Here is a 27851-nt window from a genome sequence, read left to right on the forward strand (position 1 = left end):
CAACCCTGAATATATACACTGAGTGTACAAACCATTATGAACACCTGCTCTTTCAATGACATAGACTGACCAGGTGAAAGCTATGATCCCTTATTGATGTCACCTGTTAAATCCACTTCAATGAGTGTAGATGAAGGGGAGGAGACAGGTTTATGAAGGATTTTTAAGCTCTGAGACAATTGTGACAAGGATGGTGCATGTGTGCCATTCAGAGGGTAAAGTGTCATTCAGAGGGTGAAGTGCCTTTGAACAGGGTATGGTAGTAGGTGCCAGGCACACCGGTTTGAGTGTGTCAAGAACTGCAACGCTGCTGGGTTTGTCACGCTCAACAGTTACCTGTGTGTGTGTCAAGAATGATCTACCACCCAAAGGACATCCAGCCAACTTGACACAACTGTGGGAAGCATTGGAGTCAACATGGGCCAACATTCCTGTGGAAAGCTTTCAACACCTTGTAGAGATCATACCCTGAGGAATTGAGGCTGTTCTGAGGGCAAAAGGGGGTGCAACTCAATATGAGGAAGTTGTTCTTAATGTTTTGTACACTCGGTGTGGGTGGGTGGGTGGATGGATGGATAGGTGGATGTGTGTGTGTGTGTGTGTGTGTGTGTGTGTGTGTGTGTGTGTGTGTGTGTGTGTGTGTGTGTGTATATGTATACATTATTTCATTATGAAATGTGCATGACATTTTGTGAAATGAATTGCTATAAAGTTCGATATGTGTGTCTGTTTACAGGTCCCGGCTAAGGTTCTCCAGCAAAATCACCCCAGTCCTTAATGTGTCTGACATGAGGCCTAAAGTGCTATACTGCTTAGATGAGGGGAGCACAGTAAGTACTTCACTGTACTGTGGTCTCTCGTCTACAGTGACGATTGTTGCATGACATTTTGTTATAAGAGTTTTTAATCCTTAAACACATGAATGTTTGTCATGCTTCTCTTTTTGCAGGGGTTTAACGGCCTGTCGGTTGCTGGTCTAGAGGCCTTTATTAAGGAGCAGGAACTAGCGGTGATGTGTGACGCAGAGGCTGAGAGGGAAGGCTGTCCAGGCCTCAAAGGAGAAGTTGGAGGCTGTGGGTGCACGCGGAATAATTTACCAGGTGCATCCATTCAAGACTCTGGTAAGGACTGTGCAGAGAATGTGGATATTTTAGAAGTTGTGGGTGCGTAAACTTACATAATGACACCTCTCACAATATTGTTCAATGCCCCATTAGTTCAATACAGGAACTAGGTTCATGCAAAAATCTTGGCTTGTGATAATGGATCTTTACGTTATGACCGCTTTCTGTTCATCCCGGCAGTGTCTGTTTGTACGTGCGTGAATGCATGCTTCTTACTGTGTGGACAGACAGACGGACAGAGTGGCGTGACTGTGGAGTCAGGGGAAGCACAATTCCGCCCACATCTTCCACTCCAGACTGAGCTTGACTAGCTCATTCATTGTGAAATTATGTTTTTTACTGTACATAAAAACAGGATTTGCTACTTTTCTTACTTGGTTTAAGTTCAGTTTCTGGCCCGGTCTATGAATATTCAGTGTTTTAGAATGTGGACCGAAGGTTTAGGTCCTCTAACTGATCTTGCCTCTTACTTCTATCTCCACACATGGAAGGCCAGCAGTCTATTGTATGTCTCCGATCCAGTGAATGGCCTTAGAAAAAATTGTGATCTCATTGACTTCATATGGAAACTATCTCCCACGACTCGACATTGGAATGAGCATGTTCCTTTTTAATTGAATCCAAATTGCTAGGGCTTCCATTTTTAACGTCTGCTCATTGTCTTGTCTGAAGGAGATGCGTTTCAGATGTGGGCCAGACTTTCATGGTGAGCCGTCTGGCTCACTCTCACTGACCAGACAGGTCTGAAACATCCAGATCACTCCTGAACATTTCAAGGTTGAAAAGTTAACCTGAATGATGTGACCAGCAAACCCATGCAGTACTATAATGTCACCACTAGAGGGAAGTATTGGCAAACATTTGTTGGGGGTATTTTTTTGTCTATGCTGAGAAATCTGTCCAGGAGCAAGAGGTTACTGTTTGTTAATGTCAATGTTTGACATTGTGTGTATCATAGGTTTTTTCCTTTTTACAGATTTCCTCTGACAAATTTTGCCAATAATGTTGACATACAGTAGATCCAACTCTTACGTGAGGCTTTAGTGTTTTGTGATTTTCATATTTCATAGCCAGAATGTTCTTTTGTATTTTTGGTTGAAAACTGAGATGCAGTTGCTTTCTCTAAATGATTTTACTTTGGGCCATTGCTAATGCATGGTAAATAGTGATACATACACAAGGCTTCAAACCTATGGTGTTTATTGTGCTTGTTTCAAGAATGTGGGCTACTTTGTAAAGTGTGCATATGTGTGTGTGCATGCGTGTCATTTACGTGTGTGTGTGTGTGTGTATTTGATGTGTGTTTTGTGGCACTGTCCACAGTGGGGGAGACGGCCCTGGCTGACGTGGCCCTAGACATCATGTGTCTGCTAATGAAGGACCAGTGGAGCTGGCTGTGCACCGACAACATCCGGAAGACTATCCGGCTGCTGTTTGGAACCCTCATTGACAGGTACTGTACTGATGCATGGACCATAGAAATATAATTATTACTCTACTCCATTCTATTACTCTACTCCATTCTATCAGCCATAGAGCACATGTCCTCCAAAACTAGTTGACATCTGTCACCACTTACCAGTCAGCCACTGACCTCCCATATCTAGTACTGTATATCAGAACATATGGAAATCAGGAACCTATCATTTCGAAATGGACCTTTTCAGAAGATTGACTGTGTGACTTACTGTGCACCCAAACTCTTATTAGAATGAAGCATTTAGCAAAAGGCTTATGTGGATACAGTATTGTTCTAGTATTATTTTGTCAAACAAGTAAGGTGTCTTGCATATCTCAAGGAGTTTATAAAAAAGGCCAACGTGGTTGTTGTTGTGGTTTCTGCTGAATAACTGGAAACTGTTCCTCTAATGTGCAAGAGTACAGTCTCTGAGCTCGTGAAGAATTTGCACCTCAGCGATGCACCAGAGCATGTGTGCGAAGTTGTGCGGTCAGAAATCCCGCTCATCGCTCACTGAACGATGCTTGTGCTCCACTCCGACGCCCCACGTCCTTTACAGCGGCCCCGCTAAAAACCACTGCTCCAGATTCGCTCCATTCATTAAAATCACAGTTTAACCAATTTTGTGATTACCTGGACCTATCATTTAGATTTGAAGTATTGAAACCAAACCATATGATTAGAATGAAACGTATTTTAATAAACACTAAAAGGTGACAGTAAAAAACACTCATCATTTCAAATAGGCTACATGTCACATTAAACAGCATAAAACACTGTAAATAGGTCAGGAGCCAGACAGGGAGCCTAAGAAGCATCGTTCAGAAGGAACGAAAACGAATTATTTAGGCTATATTATTATTATTATTATTAGCTGATTATTTCAAGGTTATAGCCTCCAAATAAATAAATGGTGAAGCATTTGTGAGTGAGACACGCTAGGCTGGCATGAACATTAAGCGCTCAGCATTTAAACATTTCTTTGTATTCAATTATTATAGTCTATAAATTGTGCATAAAGGCTATGACTTACTTACAAGTAAATAAAATGAAGAATGTCTTAGGCCTATTCACTTTTAGAAACACGAATTTGGCCGGAGTCTGCGGCTGATGCGATGGTGCCTGGAGAGCTTGCCTTCTTACCTTCTCCGCGCTTGCAGAGCCACTAGGGATGCTAAACACCCTTTGGGCCACTTGCCAGGCTGGGCAGGGATGCAGAGTAAAAAAATAATAAAATATAAAGGTAGGCCGAAAGGTTTTTAGGCAAAATAACCCAATCAAAACAGAAAGCTCCTTGAAAGAGGTTATATGTCAGGCCTATTGTGCCAAAATCAATGATATTCTATAGATAAAAGAACCAAAATCAACCAAACTTTTACGAGATCAGATTTGTGATGATTATAAATACTTTGCTATAATGACACTTTGCTAGCTACCCACCTCATTCCTTTCCGTTAGCAAGTGCACGTAGTAAGTACACCATCATGCTTTCGAGATACATGTCTTTTCAGATTCCATAATGGTTCTTTAGTTGTGGACACTACATCACCGCACTCCCTCTCTTGCTCTTGGTCCTCCTGATCTTTGGAAGTCACCTTGAAACTTCATAAGTTTCTTTATGAAAATATTTAGTGAACTCCATGACAGTAGCTAAAGCAAGGAGCTGTAGCAGCACACAAGTAGACTACAGATGCATGCTGGGCTGGGCATGTTCTGAGCTTGTGAAGTGAGCGAAATTGGAGTGGGAGAGAAGTCCGCTGCTCCAACTTTTGGGGAACTCGCTCCCCGCTCCAGTCAAATTGGTCACACTCCTCTCCTCGCACATATGGGACAGGTATGTTGGCTCTTCGGAGGGTAATCGTTATTTTGGCGGTCAAGTAGCCTGTCACTTTGCATGCCTCTGTGTGTCACGGTCATTTATTTGAAAGGGTAGTCTCAAGCAAGGGGAGATTTTTGTCTAATTCTCCAATGACCTTTCGCCTCTCCCCACTTTCCGAGTCCGACATGCTCTCACTCAGAGCTAGACACACAGACACACACACATTTCCGGTACCCACAAGGATAGCAATATGCACACACACGCACGCAGTTATAAACGTGTCTGTCATGGTCCTTTCAAATGGCTTCACAATAATACCATCTGTCAGGAGCTCGTATTTTAAAGGAATGTTTTTCCTTTTGCTCCGAGACAGATGTTTTCTTCACATTTCACAGAGTCCCGTTATTTATTTCACGTTGCAAGTTTACAGTGATTTGGAAGATATACAGTGGGGCAAAAAAGTATTTAGTCAGCCACCAATTGTGCAAGTTCTCCCACTTAAAAAGATGAGAGAGGCCTGTAATTTTCATCATAGGTACACTTCAACTATCACAGACAAAATGAGGGAAAAAAATCCAGAAAATCACATTGTAGGATTTTTAATGAATGAATTTGCAAATTATGGTGGAAAATAAGTATTTGGTCAATAACAAAAGTTTATCTCAATACTTTGTTGGCAATGACAGAGGTCAAACATTTTCTGTAAGTCTTCACAAGGTTTTCACACACTGTTGCTGGTATTTTGGCCCATTCCTCCATGCAGATCTCCTCTAGAGCAGTGATGTTTTGGGGCTGTTGCTGGGCAACACGGACTTTCAACTCCCTCCAAAGATTTTCTATGATTTTTCTTGATCTGGGGCTCCACGCAAGATCAAAATGATCACAAGAACGTTGAGCAAAAATCCCAGAACCACACGGGGGGACCTAGTGAATGACATCAGTAACACACTACACCGCCAGGGACTCAAATCCTGCAGTGCCAGACGTGTCCCCCTGCTTAAGCCAGTACATGTCCAGACCCGTCTGAAGTTTGCTAGAGTGCATTTGGATGATCCAGAAGAAGATTGGGAGAATGTCATATGGTCAGATGAAACCAAAATATAACTTTTTTGTAAAAACTCAACTCGTCGTGTTTGGAGGACAAAGAATGCTGAGTTGCATCCAAAGAACACCATACCTACTGTGAAGCATGGGGGTGGAAACATCATGCTTTGGGGCTGTTTTTCTGCAAAGGGACCAGGACGACTGATCCGTGTAAAGGAAAGAATGAATGGGGCCATGTATCGTGAGATTTTGAGTGAAAACCTCCTTCCATCAGCAAGGGCATTGAAGATGAAACGTGGCTGAGTCTTTCAGCATGACAATGATCCCAAACACACCGCCCGGGCAACGAAGGAGAAGCATTTCAAGGTCCTGGAGTGGCCTAGCCAGTCTCCAGATCAACCCCATAGAAAATCTTTGGAGGGAGTTGAAAGTCCATGTTGCCCAGCAACAGCCCCAAAACATCACTGCTCTAGAGGAGATCTGCATGGAGGAATGGGCCAAAATACCAGCAACAGTGTGTGAAAACCTTGTGAAGACTAACTGAAAACGTTTGACCTCTGTCATTGCCAACAAAGGGTATATAACAAAGTATTGAGATAAACTTTTGTTATTGACCAAATACTTATTTTCCACCACAATTTGCAAATAAATTCATAAAAAATCCTACAATGTGATTTTTCTGGATTTCTTTTCTCATTTTGTCTGTCATAGTTGAAGTGTACCTATGATGAAAATTACAGGCCTCTCTCATCTTTTTAAGTGGGAGAACTTGCACAATTGGTGGCTGACTAAATACTTTTTTGCCCCACTGTATTAATCACTTTGAAAATCTACTATTTCCAAGTTTCCTCAACCTGCTGTTCTATAACTTTCCACAGTGCCTCTGTACCTACAGTAGGCCTATGTTATTCAATTAGTTGCTTCTGTTTCCATTTCTTTGTGGGAAAACTGATTTTGAAGCAGTAGGTTCTTCTCTGCTATGATCAGTAGGCCTACCAAGTTATCCTAAAGCTTGATAGACCCTAATGATAGTATCTTGATAATGCATTTAATCTTAATTGACAACATTTATTTCTGGAGTCCTTGTGTATTAGAAGCAGTTTGGAGAACTCTGCCTGTATTCACAAAGCGTCTCAGAGTAGCAGAGCTGATCTAGGATCAGGTCTCCCCCCCCCCCATCCATATAATCATATTCATTCTGTGGCGGCAGGGTAGCCTAGTGGTTAGAGCGTTGGACTAGTAACCGGAAGGTTGCAAGTTCAAACCCCCGAGCTGACAAGGTACAAATCTGTCGTTCTGCCCCTGAACAGGCAGTTATAACCCACTGTTCCTAGGCCTTCATTGAAAATAAGAATTTGTTCTTAACTGACTTGCCTAGTTAAATAAAGGTAAAATATTCATTCTGATCAAAAAGGCTAAACTGATCCTATATCAGCACTAACACTTCTACTCTGAGATTAAGCATACTGGATGGTGTATAAACGCTTGACCTAGTTTCATTCAAAATAAATATCGGTGATGCTGTGATAATGCTTAGGCTAACTTGTTTTCCTAATGAGATTTTCTCCTCTGACTCTTGCCGCTCTGACGACTTTTACGAGGGTTTCCGTTTCAACAGGAGCATCGGAAAGTATCGTATCACAGGGGCCCCTGGGCCTTGATGTGTGAGCTGAGCCTCAGCCAGACTGGGATGTGATTGGCCATGTGCAAGACCAATCCTGTTTATGAAGTCGAAGCTTCCTAGTCTTCATTCTAATTCTATGAGGAAGAACTGTGTTTCTCTTTAAGATTAATAGAAGGATTTTGATTAATGTAATGAATGTTGCTTTTTTGAGAAGGTAGTTTTGAGGTTGACATTTTGAGTTTAGGCTCATTAAACTTATTTTCTTGAATGGAAAGAGAGGTACTTCTGGTGTCGTCAAGGTACCTCTGGTTGGCTTCCCTTCTCTGAGAATGCCTTCAGCAACAACGTCACAGAGGTTCGGTCATAGACGGGTATAGCTGACCCTGTAGCAGTAAACTCAACATGCATACAATGTTCTCGGGTTTGTGTGATCTAAATCACCTAACCCTCCCTAAAGACAGAGGGCCCTGTATTAGTGGCCCCTGTGTTGTTGGTCCGAGCTATTTAAAGCATCAGTCTGTCAGCAGAGACCGTTCTCACTGGTGACTAGTCCTCTCATCTTTTTACATGTTGCTCAGCTATGCTAGCTATACCCTAACAGACAGGCCTAAGAGCCTCTGGAGATAGCAGTATAGGAAAACACGTTTTAATTATTTCACTCTTTAAATTCTCTAACAAGGGAAAGGTTAGCTAGGCTAAACAGTTACTAGGCATATAGCTTTGGCTACTGTTGACTGTACTGTCTATCTGTTCAGGTTTTCGAGACACTACCGAATTTGATTAAAGGTTCGCAGTACTTCTCAGTGCAGTGCATCGATGACTTCAGAGTTTTTGAGTTGTTTACTTACAGTTACAAAATTGAAACGCCAAGAAACCAGCGCTTAACCTATTTAATATGACATAAGCTTTTAGTAAAATGCAAAGGAGATGCAGGCTATGGAAACCCGGTCCATGACTGTCACCGGCACCGCTTGCATGTCTGCTCTGCTTTAATCAAGAACCGCGAGTGGCTGGAGCCCGGCCTCCAACACACAACGTCTGTGTGATGAATTTGGCTGGAGACATGCTCTCGTAAATGGGGTCCAAGGCATTGGTTAGGGAGATGCATAATTTTATAGACTGGAAACTGGGACAATCTAAGATGAAAATATTCACCCTTAGACAGAAGTCTGGAAAATCCACTCGAGGCCAGATTTGTGTCTTTTTGTCTGTACATGAAGCAAGCACAATCTTCAGAGGAACGGCATCGAAGGAATGACTGACAATCTTATAGCATTGAACAATATGCCTCATATACTGTCCGGTACATTTGGTAGGAGTGTGGTTGGTGCTAGCAACACCAAGGTCATGGGTTAAGTTCCTGCAGGGATCACAAACACACATACTCAATGTATGCACTGTTTTGTAACTCTCTTTGGATAAAATCATCTTCTCAGTGACATTATATATATATATATATATATATCACAGGGTGATGATATGCTTGTTTTGTTATGTGCAGTATCCTTCAGCCATCAGTGTACTTAAGGGACCATCTTAAGCCAAGGGAATCTGAGATCTGTTTTGCACGACATGGCTCTCAAATGTGTCCAGATGCATTTCCAAAGTGAGAAGAGGTGTTGAGAAAGAGGTGTCTGTGTCCTTCTCCACTGTTTTGTATCACATCGCCTGTACCGTTTTCCCATTCTCTTTCATTTTCACCCTTTAGCCCCTGTCTTATTATCAGTTCAATAGAATGATAGTTTGCTCTTTTTGGTCATTTTGGATTCCACTTCTGACACCTGTAGTTTGAGACAGGGGCATGCCTATATAGTACTGGACTGTTGTTCTAGCATCCAATGTCAGTCTTACTGGCATGACATAACGGTGATACATGAAGTGATGATTGAAACCTCCCAGTAGTCAAGTTGAATGAAGTAGCTTAACTTCGGTGCAACCTTTTGCCTCAGCTGAGCACAGTTGATAACATATTCCAGTGTGGGACATTTTGCTCCCCAAGTCCAGAAAATACTTCATATTTGGGTAATGAATCGACAGCAAGCCAAGTATGACCCTTGACAGAATAGACAAAGTACAGGTGTTCCCTGCTGGAGTGGCACCTGAAATACCCTACGACTCCATCACCACACGGCCTTCTTTCTCAGGATGTTGAATGGTGCACTTGCTCGTGGTGGAGGTGAGGTGGCAAACAACTCTACTGTACGTTTTACATCTTTAACCCAGTTGAGGACCAGTCTGACCACAGCTTGTACAGCCCGGCTCTCCAGCTCTGCTGTCATGTGTGGAGCAGATCCGTGCGGTGACATGTTTTGCCATGTCAAATGGGTAATTTGCACTGTAGTGTACAGGAGGCTTCCCGCCAATTCCACAGCCGACATCCATTTTCGGAGGGGGAAAGATGGAATGATGGGTCCTGCCAGTATACTGGTGGACAGGCCCAAAATGTTACAGATGTGTATTACTGTTACCCAATAGTTTGCTTGAATTATTTTTATTTAGCACCTAAAAAAACACCAGCTGTTTCAAGGCAATGTTTTTCTGTTGGTGTCCTGTTATGCATTCCGCCTTGTCCCCGTATTAACTTTTTATTTCTCTCAACTTACATTTTTCATTAGCCGTCTTTTTGGGGAGGTGTCAAAGCTGATTTTTTTTATTTTTTTTTATCCAGAGTTAAGTGTGAGGCCTTGTTGTTTTTTAATGGTGAATGCTTTTCATTGACAGCCAGGGCGAGTTCAGCTGTTCAGCACAAATAATTGGCCCCAAAATAAGCATCCTTCAAAGGTGGTGGTTTCTAACAGTGGTGCTGGTTAATTTCATTGCACAGAGGGTCTTCCTGTGCTTCATACTCTGAGTTATGAGTCGTTCACCCAGCAGTGAAGGAGGGGTGGAGGAAGACCCCATTGCAGGCGCCCAACTTTTGTTTGAGTCCACTACACTGGTGGTCAGGCCATTGGTTTCCAGCAGATTTGGCAGAGCAGGAATGGAAAAGAGCCCTGTTTATGTAACCTTATCACTCGTTGTTCCGTTGAGGAGGTGTGACTTCCCCAACAGTCTGTTCTGACACGGCACCCTCTTCAACAGTGTGATCATGCTGTCCGAGACAAAGACAATGAGCAATATCAGTGTTGAACTTGTACCCAATGGAAAGTCCATTGATGGAGGGAAGGTTCCTCGTGACCATGTTGCAATCAGGTTTGGACCAGGCTGCATTGGTTCCATCGTTACCCACCACCACTTAACAGCTTGGCTGGCGGAAAGTGTCCGGACACCCTGTATGGGTTCTAGTGATCTGCCAGGCAAGGATCAAGTCTTGGTGAGTTTTATTCCCCCCTGCCAAAGCAAACGTTATGAAATACATTGTTCTATGCTGTACTCCCCCTAGTTCAGTCAGCTAGCTGTGTCTGTAGGATACTTGCAATTTAAAACATGCTTATATCAGACATATTGACTTCCTGTTGGTTTTTGGTTTAAAAGTACGAAAGTTAGCGGTTTGGGACAGTGGCTAGGTCCAGGGGACCTATATTGTTTGTTTCCTGAAAAGTGCACAACCAGCAACACGATCTGAGGCTGGGTAAAATTAGCCCTGATAAGCGATAAACACACTTGTCAGTGACGTGAAGTCAGCGGTAGGCTAATGCCTCTGTTCACACTATCCTTTTTATTCCACCTGAGCTGCATGGGGACGACGTGCTCTGTGACCACAAACCAAAGGCATAGTTCTGCAGTGACTCGGGCTCATAAAGTTGTTGGGTAATTTTAGTTCAAACGGATCAATGCTCCTTTGACCAAAAATGGTAGTCTTCAGCTAAAGCAATGCAGCCCAGCGTCAACAACATGAATAGTTGCAGGCACAACTTGACAATCTTTTATGCCTATACTAGCCTGACTGGCCATCCGTTTTCTTTATGACTGATTCCTGGCCAAGCATTCAATTTATATTCTCTTAAACTAAGGAATTGAAACTAATTAATTCAACAGTTAGTTATTTTGATTGTGCTCTGATTGTAATTTCCTTCACTGGTATTTCTTTGTATTGAATCATTTATTATGTGTAGCATCTGAGTTCTAAAGTCAAATTAGACTGTAGGCTAGTTAGTACAAGCAAGGTACAACCATGTGTTAGTTAAAGCTCAGTTAAAGAGAGCCATGTGTATTGAAATGTTGGATTATCCTAGTAGGTTATACCAGTGTTTCCCAAAGTTGGTCTGTGGTATTGTAGATGCAGCATACTGCATTTACACTGGACTCTTAACTGCAGTTATACTGACACGTACTGCAGTGATACTGCACTCTGACTGCAATCCACTCTGACAGCAATCTTTTTTCGTAAGGATGGGATCTTGGCGAGTACAGCTCCTCTCCATCACCCTCTCTCGGTCCGTGCTTATCTTGGGCTGGCGGTCGCTCATGGTTCCTGGTATTCTTCTCGTCGTGTGCCGCTCCGACCACAAGGAAATTCTGCTGGGTGATTTTCTTTTCAGGATGACATGTCACCTGCTGCCTTAAATTGCTCTGTCCTGGCAAGCCCCAACCCACAAGTAATTACTAACAGAGAGGAATACTGTCTGGCAGGTTCCTCCTCTCATTTCTCATGTGAGAGACGTGTATTTCACCCAGACTGACTGGTCTGCTACTATGTCTTCTATAACTGTCTCATAGGCTGCATATATTCAATCACTCTCCTTTACTAATATGTATGGCAGTGAAGGGTTTGCGAATGACAACGATGAATTGAAACAAGCTATTGGCAAAGTAACTCATGCGACAGGTATGCGACAGGCATGCAAATACTGTTTCTGACTTCTATGAGCTGTGTTGGGTGTCAAGCCAGTACCCAAATCCTATTGGAATGTTAGGTGTATAACATTTTCCTTATACTTTCTTTGCTTTCCACGGCATTTCAGTATCCAATCTTTCTCAAATTTATCCCATTTCCTGTAATTGAGTATATTTTAGATAGTCTGTAATGAGAGAATTATTCTGGTGTTTTTCATGGTAGCTAAAATGCCGTAGTCCTCCAGACCACAATCGTTGGTATAGAGTCTTCCCTATGCGCAAGTGAATCAAAGGGGGATATGATCTTCAGCCTGAGAGACTATTAGCAGGAAAAGGGCACTTTGAGATGGATGTTGGAGAGACACAGCCTCTAATTGTCCCTGGCGCGATGCACTAGACTGTGAAATCAGCCTTTCTGAAAACCTGCCCCAGCCACACACGGTCGGTAACGTTAGATGTCAGTGTGTTGACCAGCCGATGAAATGCGGTGCCACGACACTCCCAATAAAAACAGCCCCTGACACACACAAGACACACGCAGATGCACACACACAGAGATATGTCTTACTATATTTGTGAGGACCAACAATTGATCCCCATTCAAAATCCTATTTACCTAACACAAATTCTGAACTTAACCACAAACCCCTAATCCTAATTATAACCATAACCGAACCCCGAAATTGTATTTGTACAAGGGAGGACAGCAACATTTCCTCACTTCTCTGAATTTGAGTTGGTTTACTTTTCTTGTGAGGTCTTCTGGTCCTCACAAGTATAGTCAAACGTGCACACACACATTCACCGACATAGCACGGATGGGGTAGATGGTGGATGTAGACAGTGATCTGATGATGCCAGACCATACCTGGTTAGGCTAGGCCAGCCTGCGCCTCAGTGGAAACAGACGCATCAAATGCCTGTGGAGGCCAGAGGAGAACTAGGTAATACTTTACTATACTGTGCTGCTCCTGCTACTGCTGGCCTTTCTGGCTCACGATCCGCCTGGAGTCTGAAGGCTGCCTGGAGGCCTCAGTCTGCCAGACACCTTTTGGATGCTAATTGGCTCAACAGAGGTTTCAACGGAAGATGTTAGCACAAGACCTGGGTTTAAAAAATAGTACTTGAAATCTTTCCAATACTTAAGCTGTGCTTGATTGAGCTCGCCTGGTGGAATGGGACCACTGAAATAGTTCTAAGAGTGCAAACCCCACCCATCTGACACATTCCAGGCAGGCTCAAGCAAACACAAGTATTCAAAATATTTCAAATACTTTTTGAACCCAGGTCTGGTAAGCACTAGTTCTCTGATGCAGCGCTCTCCTCACTTACCCAGGCATGCCAGAATGATTAGGACACCAGACACCATACAAGGTTTTCAGAATAAAGACCACAGTGGAGATGGATCTATTTGAAGAGAAATGCACCCCAGATGATCACACTCCTCCATTCTTACCAGGAAGTCGGCTGTATAGAGTGGGGCTTTTACTAACACTTCATTACAACATTGGCCAATTTGGCCGACTGCTTATTTTGTCCCATCCAAATGACTTCCCACTCTTGGAGGTGGTTACGGTAAGCACAGCTCAAGTCTGCCACGTGGTTATTTTTACCAAGCACTTTGTGCTGTAATATCAACACTGGAAGTGTATTGAATGCATTCCATGAACAATCACAGAGGAGACCATTATAGAGAGACCATTATAATGAATTTAAGAAACTTAAAGAACTCTCTGGCAACAAGATAACTATGGCATTTTAATAGCTCGAGCTATCACCTTATAGTTAACCCTTGATAGTCTATGGTTCTGTAATGAAAATATTTCGCAAAAGGCTTCTGAATCTTTGTTAACATGTTGTTCCATCCTTTTTCTTATTAATTTAGTATTTTTACCTCTCTTGACCATTTGTGTGCAAAGAACAGAGGTAGATTGTTAAGGGATTTTGGATTGCATCGTGTGAGTTTTAATGAAATGCTCTCCATGTCTCTACTACAGATTCGGATTGAACGCAATTTGTTAAGCTTGCCTAATAGGCCAATGTAGAAGCACAACATAGTGTGTTCTGTTGAGGTCATTATGGGTTATTTGAGGTGTTCACCAAGCTATCAGTCTCCCTCTGATGATCACACTGTGCTGGCAGGCCTATGTGCAACCACACGTGTTCAAAGGACTTCACACACAATATCCACCCCTGGTTTTTAACAGTCTCATGAGTCTCCCTCCAAGGCATTGTCAGATCCAGAGGAGAATTATAACATTGCCCCCTAAGCCCCTTTTAGTGGGAGCTGCAGTGAGCCAAGTAGTGCATGTCTATAGTATGCCTGCAGTGCTAAAGCTCTTCATAATGATGCCCCAGCACTGCCACTGAATAGCCCCCACTCTGCTGTGTCATTATTTGTCAGCCCCCCAACCTCTATTCCTTATGAGGTTCTGCTGGGCCTGTAATTAACATGAGTCATACAGCGGCAGACTTCTCGTAAGTCCTTTCCAATTTATGGACAGTCAAGATGTTGGGTCATAAGAAAAAAAGATGTGCTCTTCCCTGTGAGCTCTCAAGTGAAGAGGACACAGCTTTTTTATGGTGGGGGGGGGGGGGGGGGCAACATCCTGACTGTTTATAAGTTGAAAATTATGCCCCTGTCCCCCACACCCCTCATCACACAGAACTATCAGCCTTAAACCCCCCCTCTTCTGGACATATAGACAGTCGAGTTTCCTCTAGCAGACATCCAACAGGAATTGTCAGACAGAGACAGACCTCTCAAGAGCCCCTCGATGATGCGCCTTATTGCTCAGGCCATCTGCCCAATGTTCTCCTCTTTCGGAGATGTAAACTCTGGCTTGGCTTTGATTTAAGCCAGAGATCTCTCCTCTTGTACTTTACACAAACTTCTGATGTAGCACTTGGCCTTGAGGGCTGAGACTAATTGAGACCCAGAGTACACAATTTCTTGGCTTCACATCGATGTGCAGAGATGTTATCAGGGTCGAGATGCAGCCGCAGCGCCTCTGACTGAAGTAGAGGTGCTTTTACCGCTGTTGGAAGAAAGGCGTCACGCAGATGAGATGACATCCGTCTGTCGGAAGACATGTCTGTTCCCTTTTATCCCAACTCAAGCTCCTAAGTTGTTTCTTTTTGCTTATGGTTAAAGTTCCAAATAGACGTTTTGTGGATGTGTCATTAGTGCTCTGATACATGGAGAATGGCATTGTGTTTCAGGTGATCGGCAGTTAGCGGTGGCCTAGCCATACCATTTTCTATTGTCTTTGGACCGAGGAGTAGCATGCATTTTGTTGTTGTACGATATGGTGGTCTCTTTGGTCAGAAATAATCCCCAGCTGTCCCCCTCTCCAGCCAGTGTTGTTGGTCTGTAGCTAAAGGCCATGTTCGTTCATTATAAGGCTAGCAAGTTTTTGCAGCACAGCCCATCTGGAGCCACTTTGGGCATGTAGCCGGCGGATAAAGACGGCGCTCTCGTATTACCAGCCGTACTGTAAATACTTGTTTATTTGTTTGTCTTTCACTCTTTATTACGTCCGTGTGGTTGTGTTGTTTCGTTTTTTTACAAACAAACGAGTCCTCCATTAAAGGGATACTTCGGGATTTTGGCACTTCCCCAGAGTCAGATGAACTCGTGTATACTATTTTTATGTCTGTGTCCAGTACAAACTAACGTTAGCACAGTGACTGGAAGTCTAAGGGTATCTACTAACATGCTAGCAGATACCCATGAACTTCCAGTCATTGAGCTAAAGCTAGTTAACAACTTCCTTCAAACTGCACGCAGACACATGAAAATGGCATCCACGAGTTCCTCTGACTCTGGGGAAGTAGATAAAGGGCCTTGTTGCCAAAATCTTGAAGTATCCCTTTAAGACCCTTGGAATCTTTCCCTGGACCTTGTATTAGGTGTTTGAGGAGTAAAATGCTCTTGTTGTGTATGACATGGGCTTTACTATTGTTGATGCAAATGATAACTGTGAGCTAAAGCAGACACGTTGCACTGAGGAGGAACACTTTGTCTCAGTCCAGTGTGCCTCTGGGTTTGTGGAACAGTCTGTTAACATGTAATGAGTTGTTTAAAGGCTGGCTACAGACCTCCATTCCCAGTTTGATTATTCTGCTAGCTAAATAGATTGATGGAATTCAGCTCTTTGGCTGCCTTGGCATCTTGCTCTGTTTGGCAACAGCATTGTGGGAATTCAACTAGCAGTTGGATGGATGGATGGACGATGGCCTTTTTTTGTTTAATTACCCAGTGCACACACAGTACACCTGCATTCACTAACACCTGCACCCTGGACATGCTTAAAATCCATCATTCTGATTTTTGTTCGATGTTTTGATTCTGGTAATTAACTCAATGCAATTTTGAGTCTTGAGTGAAGTGGAAATGCATCATATTTTTCTTAGGTCATCAAGCCGATTGTTAAGCGTTGTTGTAATTTAAACTGAAGTGTGATGCAGGATTTGAATGTGTTTTTTAATCCAGCGGCTATTTCTAAATTAGTACGCAATGTCTGCTAGTTCAGCTGTGCTGGAGTCCGACGTTAGAGAAAGTAGTAATTTTATTTTCCCCATTTTGTTTGAGCTCTATAAAAACACTTTCATGTCTTCCTCCACATTATTGTTTGAAAAAGTGTTTTTACTATTGGCTGCCGAGTCCCAAGTCCTTGTGCTATTTTCACCCAAGACTTTAGAATAACAACTACAGTTTATGTGATTGGCACCGGATGGTTTTACACAGATCACATGGAATGAGTGTTAGTCTGAACCCAGACAGGCCTCGCGTTTTAAACTGGTTTGACAGGCTCGCATCCCACTGCCATGGCAGAATATCCCTAACAATAAAGCACAGGTTCTTCATTCTCAAGTGCTATAGGACCTTCTTCATGATGGACTTCTCAATCCTAAAGTCCTCATTTTGATAATCGTCTACGTCACGTGTCAAACTCATTCCACGGAGGGCTAAGTGTCTGCAGGTTTTCGCTCCTCCCTTGTACTCAATTCATCGATCAAGGTCACCAATTAGTATAGAAATCCTCTCACCTGGTTGTCCATGTCTTAATTGAAAGGAAAAACCAAAAACACACAGACACTAGGCCCTCCACGGAATGAGTTTGACACCCCTGGTCTACGTAAAAAATAAAAGCCAAGGAGATGCTTTTCCATTCATTTTTTTCATTAACCCTGTGTGTGTCAAGGTATTACATGAAGGTGAGAGAGTGGTCCACTACTTCTATCATCTCACTTCAAACAGCTAGCGATTTCCAACAAGGGCTCCATTGAGGAGAAATGACAATCAACTAGCAGAGCCAATATGCTCCAAATCTGCTGATGTTAAAGGGTTCCTCCCAGCATGTGCATCAGGGTCGGTCTCTGTCTGTCACAGACGATGAATTAACTGTCTTTCTCACTCCCCTTTCCATTGCCCACCCGACACAACACCACGTCGTGGGCTGTGTCAATTTTTCCCAGCAAATTTCACATGTCAATTAGGAACTTCAAAATAAATATAGTTGTCACGTTGATGTTTTTGCAGTGTCAGAAGAAATCAAGGCACCTATTAGAATTTGAAACGGGATTGTTTAAACATGGCTGGCTATGGGAGAGCTTTAGTAACCCCCTTTTTTCCCATTCTTCCTGAGGTGGAGAAATGTATTCTCTGCTAATGCTGCGTGTCCCTGTCAAAGCCGCCGCCAGTCAAAATGGACTGCACTTCATAAACGGCCCGACGGGTCAGCAGTAGGAATAAAATGTACTACTGTTGATTCCGAACAACTCGCTTTTTTAGTTCCATCTCCTTACATTAGCTGTGGTCCAACGACAGCCCTTAAATGGTTTGTCTGGACCAGTGCAGCTTTTGTCTTCTTGTTATCCCAGAGAGGCCTGCATTCCATCCACCGACGCTGATGTTGAGTGGCTGGTTAGCTATTGCACTTTGTGTTGCATCATTTTCATCAATGATACTGTAATAAGTACTGCATTGTATTACATATTTAGAAAGTATGTGGTGGTGGGAATTGGGTGCCGTTCATCGATATAGCAAGATGCACAATCTTTTCCAGAGACAACATCGCCCACTGTGTAGACTTACTTATTCGGTTGGTTTCCCTGCATGGTTACTCATGGCAGGAGACCTTCACCAGGTGCACCGAGTCAGGGCGAGGCTATTTCAACGTGAACATGACTTACTCTGATGCCGACTGTGAAAGACATCACCGCTCGGAGTGTTTCCAGGGCCTCGGTGTTTCCTGATGAAATAGTGCAGTCGGGCTGCTATAAATCTCCCCAGTGACTGGGTAGGAGGAGCTGGAGTGACTGCTCCTTCCCCAAGACATAAACCACGACCGCGTGCATGTCAGACCAGACCAGACCAGCCCTCCCATGACATTATAGACTGGGGAGACTTGGGAGGTTCCCAATGCTTTCAGCAGGATCTGCCGCAATGTCCAAAGATTTTCCCAAATGAGGGGAAAAAATAATGTTTGGCTGAAAGAAAGTCTGTTTGGCCTTGGCAGCTCGTGCCCACGTCTTTGTGTTTTCGACTCGCCTCCGCTGTTTTGTCGTCGTAAGCGACCATGATTTAGGCTAATGCGCTTGCCTCCGGTCGGTACTGTATGTGGCGTTGAACAGAACACTCATCATTGTCCACCTTCCGAGGGGGCTAAAATAAAACTGCAGAGTTAACTTCAGAAGAGTAGGAGATCCGTGGCAAACAAATGCCAAGGTTCACTTCCCAGAATTCATAGCTGCTCTGTGAGACATGACAGTTTCTTCAGTCAAGGAAGTATTGAGCTCAATGTGCAACACATTTTTGTAAGGAATCCATATTACTTGTGTTACGTAACTTGTATTTTCTCAGAACTCCTAGTCATTGTTATTTGTTAGTTGAACTCAGAAGGTCTCTCATTGGAATGTATTTTTCCTATTAACTTATCTTCTCTCTCCCTCCAAGGCATACAACATATGTGCAACTATAATAATTGCTCACATCAATCTTGCCAGAGGTTCTTAGCAGGCAATCCTTCATAGGCTTTATAGTAACATTATCTCACAGTCCCACATCATGGTTCCACACAGATGTCAGGATGTCATTGGTTTGGGAGGCCAGCCTCGCTGTTATGAAACATATTAACAATGAGAAGGTGTAAGGTAGTGAAAAGAACACGAACAAGGGCCGTCCATGTCCCTCAACAGTGTGTGGCAACACAGGACGAAAGATCCTGTCATGAAATAACTCAATTAAAGGAACATCAAATGTGCCATGAACGATAAATTACATTTTGCCTTGAAGGACATATTCTGTTGAACATATTTTAGTGGCATTTTACAGTATTATGTAACATCTGCAGAGTGTTATTACATGATTTTGATCAAGTCTCTCATCCAATTGAATACAGTCTGGATACAACCACTATTTGTGTTCTCTCTTTGCTTAAGTCCTACTCAAGAGACCAGCAGCAAATCTTCTCTCGCTGTGTGTGTATGACTGGAAACGCACCGATCATTTTACAGGCATGGCACGTTCTTTGGTCTGCTTTCGTTTAGTTGATTAATACCATCTACTGTATTTCTATAAGGTTATCGTTGTACGGCCATTACCTTGTGCTCAAAAAACCTCTGCACGTTATGTGGATGGCGGGTTGTTGCGTTCTGTGCCTACATTATGTAAGTCAGTCTGGGTTTTAATCTCGTTGGGAGTAAAATATCCTCTCTATGTGACAGTATCGCCATACACAAAGTCTTCCTTTAGAAGTGGACGGTTTACCTTGTCAGAAGTGGACGGTTTACCCTGTCAGAAGTGGACGGTTTACCTTGTCAGAAGTGGATGGTTTACCTTGTCAGAAGTGGATGGTTTACCTTGTCAGAAGTGGACGGTTTACCTTGTCAGAAGTAAATTGATGTTTCAACGAAAGGAACTGTGATGACATCGGGATTGCACTGTGCCTTGACCTGTGCAGCCAGGTGGTATTTCACCATGTAAATGAGTTCCACAGGTACATCTTAGCTTGTCAATGCTGTAGATGCGCAGTCTGGATGAATGTCAAGGCTGCCTCACGTCCACTTGCTGCTTTGGCACATGCTGCACGAACCAAGCAAAAAGGCAATACCGTCTCGTGTCCAAATAGCCTAGTATTTTAAATCTTCCAAATACGCTGAGCATTTGGTTGAGCCTACCTGGAATGACAGACATGGAGAGTTTGCACTCTTGGAATTATTCCATTGGAATAGCCTCTCATATCTGTTGTATAGCGTGCAGGGATGTGCTGCTTTTTGCTGCTAAATCAGGAATTCCTAACTTTTTGCCGTCATTCTCTATTCATACTCTACTCAGTGATACTTTCTATGTTGTCCTGGTAATTTTACTGATGTGATATTCCCTGATTCATCAGGAATTTCTGCTTCTCTGCCATCAGCCTCTATTCATTAACATTTACCCTACTCCCACACTGACCTCCTATCTTTACAGCTCTACAGTGCTTTCAGAAAATATTCAGGCCCCTTGACTTTTTCCACATTTTGTTACGTTACAGCCTTGTTTTTCCCCCTCCTTCAATCTACACACAATACCCCATAATGACAAAGAGAAAACAGGTTTTTTGATATTTCTGTACATAAAAATACTTATTTACGTAAGTATTCTGACCCTTTGCTATGGGACTCAATGTAGCTCAGGTGCATCCGGTTTCCATTGATCATCCTTGAGATGTTTCTGCAACTTGACTGGAGTCCACCTGTGGTAAATGCAATTAATTGGACATGATTTGGAAAGGCACACCTGTCTATATAAGCTCCCACAGTTGACATCGCATTTCAGAGCAAAAACCAAGCCATGAGATCGAAGGAATCGTCCGTAGAGCTCCCTGACAGGATTGTGTTGGGGCACAGATCTGGGGAAGGGTACCAAAAACTGTCTGCAGCATTGAAGGTCCCCAAGGACACCTTGGCCTCCATCATTCTTAAGTGGAAGAAGTTTGGAACCACCAAGACTCTTCCTAGAGCTGGCCGCCTGGCCAAACTGAGCAATTGGGGGAGAAGGGTCTTGGTGAAGGAGGTGAACAAGAACCCGATGGTCACTGACAGAGCTCTAGAGTTCCTCTGTGGAGATGGGATCCCTACGGTGAAGTGTGGTGGCAGCATCATGCTGTGGGGATGTTTTACAGCGGCAGGGACTGGGAGACTAGTCAAGGTCGAGGGAAAGATGAACAGATCCGTCCTTGATGAAAACCTGCTCCAGAGCACTCAGGACCTCCGACTGCGTTCCTGAACACAGACTTAAACCCGGAAATAGCTGTGCAGCGACGCTCCCCATCCAACCTGACAGAACTTGAAGGAATCTGCGGAGAAGTATGGGGAAAAACTCCCAATATATATTCTCCATACTTCTCCGAAGATTCCTTCAAGCTCTTGTCAGGTTGGATGGGGAGCGTCGCTGCACAGCTATTTCAGGGTTTAAGTCTGTGCTCAGGAACCCAGTCGGAGGTCCTGAGTGCTCTGGAGCAGGTTTTAATCGAGGACCGATCTGTTCATCTTTCATAGTTATATATATATATGAGTAAAGGGTCTGAAATGTGATATTTCAGTTGTATTTTTTTATACGTTTGTGAAAATGTTTAAAAAAAAAAAGTTTTTGCTTTGTTATTATGGGGTACTGTATGTAGATTGATGGAGAAAAAAATTGTTTTAATCAATTTTAGAATAAGACTGTAAAATAACAGGATGTGGAATAAGTCAACGGGTCTGAATACTTTCCGAATAGACAGTAAATCAGTAAAGATACAATCTATAATATGTTGTCCTGATCACATCCCTGATGTGTGTGTTGTCTGTCCCTTGCAGGTGGCTTGACGTGAGCGTGGCTAACCTGACCTGTACCCAGTACTGGGTGATCTACCTGCGGGTGCTCCAGGAGGCTGTGTGGCCGGGGGGCAGCCTACCAGCTCAGCCCCGCCCAGAGCGCAGCCACCAACAGAAGGAGGACACCAAGCAGCAGTCTCTGCACTGCCTCATGAGACTACTGCCAGGTAAGGGATCACTAATAATGAAGAGGCAGGCTCGTGTTCATTAGGCACCAAATGGAAGGAAATGGACTGAAACCGGGGGATTATGGACTTGTTCAATAAGAAACGCTCATTTTTCTTTTTCCGTTCCAATTATTATTTGTATACATTTTTTTCATGAACTTTACTAATAAACATGACCCAGGAGTTTATCCTGACCTTGTGACCTGACCATGAAAAAGGAACCAGGTTATAACTTTGGTCTGGAATCCAGTACAGCACATGATCAGGAAAAACTCCTGGCCTATACACACTCATTCCTATCTAGCTCTGCAAACATACAATTCATCAGTATTACAGTCGTAGATATTGCTTATGTGCAATACAATGGCATTTAATGTAAATTCAATCATTTCAACGAACTATTGATCTTTCTAAGAAGCCATTTCAGGGACTACTGGTCTTACTATATCCAACTAGCTATGGTTTTTAGCTTATCCCTGTTGAGTCCTGTGTGGCCTCACGGTCCTATATTTGTACTCTTCTGTGTTTACAGATCTTCTCTCAGATATGCTGGGCTCAGACAAATACCAACTAAGCTGGCAGACTGCACTGGAATCTCTGCAGGACCCTTACATAAACAGGTGACCACACACACACACACACACACAACAAAGTAACGTACACTACCTGTCTGTCTGTCTGGCCATGATTTAAAGAGCCTGACATCATGGTCTTGCAATAGATTATGAAGGAACATGACATGAGGTGTTGATAAAGGGTTCTAAAGCCAAGTGATGAGCTGGTTTTGGATCAGTGGGCATCAGCCAAGTTTTCTAGCGTGTTTGATATTATATACCTCTTTCCAGACACGTTTCCAGTGGGTAAAGCTGATGATTTCTACATTGCCAGCCCTTTGTTCTTGAGATACGTTAGTTTTGATTATAGCAGCATGTGTCACAATTAATCTTCTTATTGAAATGTTCAAATAAGGTGTGTGTGCGTAAGGTACAGTATAATATATTTACAACAAAACTAAGTCCCTGTAGTGTTTGAAACATGCTGTTAGAATCAAGAAAGTTGTCTCAATTGTAAGGATTTCATTGCTGATCTAATTTGGCTCGTTGAACCTTGTAGGAGGTTTTGGTCCTCTTCAAATCAAATCAAATGTATTTATATAGCCCTTTTACATCCGCTGATATCTCAAAGTGCTGTACAGAAACCCAGCCTAAAACCCTAAACAGCAAGCAATGCAGGTGAAAAAGCACGGTGGCTAGGAAAAACTCCCTAGAAAGGCCAAAACCTAGGAAGAAACCTAGAGAGGAACCAGTCTGAGGGTTGGCCAGTCCTCTTCTGGCTGTGCCGGGTGGAGATTATAACAGAACATGGCCAAGATGTTCAAATGTTCATAAATGACCAGCATGGTCAAATAATAATAATCACAGTAGTTGTCGAGGGTGCAGCAAATCATTAAGAGTATCTCTACCACTCCTGCTGTCTCTAGAGAGTTAAAAATAGCAGGTCTGGGACAGGTAGCGCATCCGGTGAACAGGTCAGGATTCCATAGCCGCAGGCAGAACAGTTGAAACTGGAGCAGCAGCACGGCCAGGTGGACTGGGGACAGCAAGGAGTCATCATGCCAGGCAGTCCTGAGGCATGGTCCTAGGGCTCAGGTCCTCCTCCGAGAGAGAGAGAAATAAATAATTAGAGAGAGCATACTTAAATTCACACAGGACACCGGATAAGACAGGAGAAGTACTCCAGATTTATAATAAATACTGGAGGCTGAGACAGGAGGGGTCAGGAGACACTGTGGCTCCATCAGTAAGCCAGTGACTCAGCCCCTGTAATAGGGTTAGAGGCAGAGAATCCCAGTGGAAAGAGGGGAACCGGCCAGGCAGAGACAGCAAGGGCAGTTCGTTGCTCCAGAGCCTTTCCCTGTAGTGTTTGAAACATTATTGAATTTGATTTTGATTTGATTTCCGTTCACCTTCACACTCCTGGGCCAGACTACACTCAATCATATGACCCACTGAAGAGATGAGTCTTCAGTAAAGACTTAAAGGTTGAGACCGAGTCTGCGTCTCTCACACGGGTAGGCAGACCATTCCATAAAAATGGAGCTCTATAGGAGAAAGCCCTGCCTCCAGCTGTTTGCTTAGAAATTCTAGGGACAATTAGGAGGCCTGCGTCTTGTGACCGTAGCGTACGTGTAGGTATGTACGGCAGGACCAAATCAGAAAGATAGGTAGGAGCAAGCCCATGTAATGCTTTGTAGGTTAGCAGTAAAACCTTGAAAAAAACATATATTTGGCCTGTATATGCTCTTGGCCTGTATGCTTTCGCCTAAATCATGCTTTGATGTAAATTAGGGAAATTGCAACACAATTGCAGAAATATCAGGTTGTAATTTGACCCATTGTAAAATTCGCTAGACACAAATGAAGTTTTCAACATTTTAAACAAACTTAATGTCCACCCGTAACTTGCCAGAATGAAATTATGTATAATTTTGGAGAGAGGAAATGTTGGACAGCAGATTTCTGGAAGACCCCTGACCTTTAACCTGTGACTCTTACCCTGTACAGACACCTGGTCTACTGTATCTGGGACCTTCTCCTCGAGTTCCTCGTCCCTGAAACATCTGAGGAGCACTTTCAGAAAACCCTGCTGCAAAGTCTGTCCAAAAACGCAGAGAAACTACCACCATAAAAGCCGTGGGAGAGATACTCGCGCACACACACACACACACGTTTAATCAACTGTGTCAGTGAATAGCCCCCGATGAAAGTCCAGCCTGGCGCATCTGGATAAATTCCATTATTCATGTGTCGCCACCTTCACCGCTGAAACTTTGGATCCGAGGACATCCGGGTCTGTCTCCGATTTAGTCCATGACGTCTGTGGGTCTCAAACATCGGCCACACATCCGGAGCAGCTTTGATTACCCAGCACCTGTTTTCTGTTTGATCAGAATACCTCTCTGATCTCAAAAAGCCCAACACACCAAACTTCCCAAATCCACCCTTTTCCTGCTTCCTAAAACCTCCAGCTTTGTACCAAACTAATTTCAGATGGACTTCACACCATCGTTATCCCTCGTGGTCTTTCTGCATCCTGTTGGAGCTAGAAGTTTACTAGAATCGCTAGTGGTTTGGAGAAGTCCAATTAGATTTCTTCCCCCACTTTAGGCTTACTGTGTCGTGCTTTACCCTTTCGGGATGACTTGCCTTTGTGTTCTCTGTTATATGCCCCTATTCCTTTTGATCCCCTTGGCTCTACACCGAGCAGCACATGTGCTGTGTTGCATTAATACTGTACTCCCTTACTCCTGGGATCCTCCTGAGGCCTGGCTCGTACTGATATGGTCCACTGATACGTTTCTGTTAAAGTGGTCACTCGCACGTTTTGAACTTGTATGATGAAGGCCACTGCACTTTGAAGCTCTTGATGGCCGCTTTTCCCACGGGCCTGAAATGGTGGTTTTAAGTGATATACTATACAAGTACATCCAATTTTCAGTGGTCTCTGCTACTTTTTAAAGTTATGATACATTTTGAGAGCATCACCAACACAGTGAATGGGGAAAACATTTTCTGAATGTGCAGTCCTACAGGAGGGTGTGATTTGGTTAATGACCTATAATGTACGGCACATTTCGATGTATATCATTGATAATTTCTTTGAAAGTAGCAGAGAGCCCTCTCTGGAAATGTGATGTGTTTTAAGAGCATGTTGTTCCAGACAATATGTCTAAGCTAAATCAAAAAAGGTACTTTTGAGATATTTATAATAATGTTGTTAATGTTGAAACAATTAATGTGATTATTATTATTTTTAAATCTAGACATACTCCATATTTCAGAGCACACTATAAGGAGGATAATGACACCAAGATGTCTGTACCACATACTGTTCACAGATCATAGGGTCTTATAGGGTCAAAGGGCCTCAAAAAAGCATGTTAAACATCCTTCCTCTCAATTAAGTTTTTATGTGAGAATTGGCAGAACAATCTGAGATGACCCAAATATTTTTGGATCTTGCTGGTGTGCAATCGCCTAACTTATGTCTGTGAAACTGGCACAAAGACTTCTCAACATTGGCATTCCGTGACACAAGATGTTCACCGTGTTTGACATTCCTCACTCTTACTGATGCTTATTATTGCCTTTATATGTGTACAGTAGGTCTGACGCCAGGTGAAGCTCATGCAGGCAGCATAGTAGCGTACGTCTGATGTCAGAGGTCCAATGTGTCCTACACAATCCGTTGCACTCTCATCTTTGTCTTAAAAGAACATAATATTGCAGTCATTCTTTATTTCTGTATTCTTGTTAACGTGATTGATTTATTTGATTGTGTCTAACTTGTTTGTTCGATTTGTAATGTGAAAATGTGTATTGCTCAAAAAGATTGACCAGGGATACCAGTGGTACCGAAGAGAATTAATACCTGTAGGAAATGCTTTTAAATTGCCTTAAACATGGCTGGAAGAGGTCTCGTCTGTCTTTACTATGTAGTCTGTGGACATGCCTTTTGTACATCGTGTCACAAAGTAGTAGCAAACCCCAGTGACAAGGTGTGTTCTGATGTTGTGTACTGTGATGTTTATTCCCTCCTGAACACGTTCCTAGCTGTTACCTCTGTTCCTGTTGAATCCTTTGTGATGAACATTAGGGGTAGCTTGCGTTTTGCAAGACAGTTGTCCTGTCCTCAAATGTATCACGTCACATGAAATGTTCATGTTCAACACATAACTAATTTGACAAACTTGTGAGTGCCGTTTTCACATGGAACACATTGCAAATCTGTCAGTTTGTTACGTGGCTTTTTTTGCTAGTTGTTTGAGTACTGAACAAAAACAAGTTTGTCAAATTATCTTATGTACTCTGTATGGTGCCATTATAGACACAATCATTTGCTTACCCCATGATAAAAACAAGTTATCAGTGATTAATTAACTTACAGAAGTGGTATTGTTAGGCATTTATTTGATTTCTCGTCAGAAGGGTTCTGCACGCAATGGCTGCTAGCTGCTATTCCACTGAAGTCTCGCCATTTCTCCCTAACTTCCCTTTTGTCAACACCTCATGTCGTTCTCAATCGTCTTGCCTCAATTCCTCTTGTCCTATCACCTTGCCGCCTCCTCAAAACACATTGGAGGAGAAGGTCTGAGGGGAGGGAATTGAGAAAATACAATTTATCACTTAATTACATGTCTGATTTGACATTACAATCCCAATTCAGTTTACACCAGTGAAGGCTTTTTGAGTGTGGAATTGTACATATTAATGCTTTGAATGTGACTCTATGTAACTCTGTCAGTGTGTTATAACTGGACTCCATCACAAGGTTTTACATTAGCTGGTGTTGATCATTTCCAAAACCAATCAAATGACCTAAAGTGGATACCATTTGTTGTTCAATATCAAACGAGGCAAAAAAATAAATAAATTGATGTACGTGCTTTTATATCTTATAAGCCTAATTAAACGTTATGTTTCTCTTTGTAGGAGATTGCCTCTGACACAAAATGGTTGTTAATAGTTTGAATCGTTGTGAGATGATAAGCCTTTATAAGGTGCTCACGCATGTTTATGACAACTGTACAATACACTAGAACTACATAACAATGCATTCTATTTCTCAGCGTTAGTGTCATCAACATTTAACATCAGTGTCATCAGCATTAACATGAACATGAATGCAAACACATTTTCTCCAGACCGTAACAGTGAGGTCATTGAGGCTAAGGCCCAGTAGTTTCTTTGGATTTGAGCGTTTTTCATTGGCTAAATCATTTATAACTCAGAGCCGTATAGCCAGCACGTCCCCATTTAAGAAGGGCCAGAATGTGTTCATGAATGGAACATAGGTAATCCATCTTCTTTAAACAATGGCCCAAAGCTGCAACATCAAACACAGTCATCGACCCTCTCTGAGAGCTTTGTTTGGCCTTTGTCTCTCTGTGTTGATCAAACGAGAGGCTACACCA

At 42.9% G+C, this 27851-nt stretch overlaps 1 protein-coding gene across 1 annotated transcript in view; it reads left to right on the top strand.

Moving 5' to 3' along the window:
• Positions 1 to 27263, top strand: part of LOC139382715 (sorting nexin 19b) — a 35400-nt gene extending 8137 nt beyond the window's left edge. The window contains exons 7-12 of the mRNA XM_071126819.1: positions 737 to 830; positions 950 to 1121; positions 2448 to 2577; positions 21693 to 21877; positions 22410 to 22497; positions 24442 to 27263. Coding sequence (XP_070982920.1) covers positions 737 to 830; positions 950 to 1121; positions 2448 to 2577; positions 21693 to 21877; positions 22410 to 22497; positions 24442 to 24565 — 793 coding nt within the window. The 3' untranslated portion in view covers positions 24566 to 27263. The remainder of the gene's footprint in view (positions 1 to 736; positions 831 to 949; positions 1122 to 2447; positions 2578 to 21692; positions 21878 to 22409; positions 22498 to 24441) is intronic.
• The last annotated feature ends 588 nt before the right edge of the window (positions 27264 to 27851 follow it).

The sequence above is a fragment of the Oncorhynchus clarkii genome, chromosome 24, assembly GCF_045791955.1.
Source record: "Oncorhynchus clarkii lewisi isolate Uvic-CL-2024 chromosome 24, UVic_Ocla_1.0, whole genome shotgun sequence".
In the NCBI taxonomy this organism is placed as follows: Eukaryota; Metazoa; Chordata; class Actinopteri; order Salmoniformes; family Salmonidae; genus Oncorhynchus; species Oncorhynchus clarkii.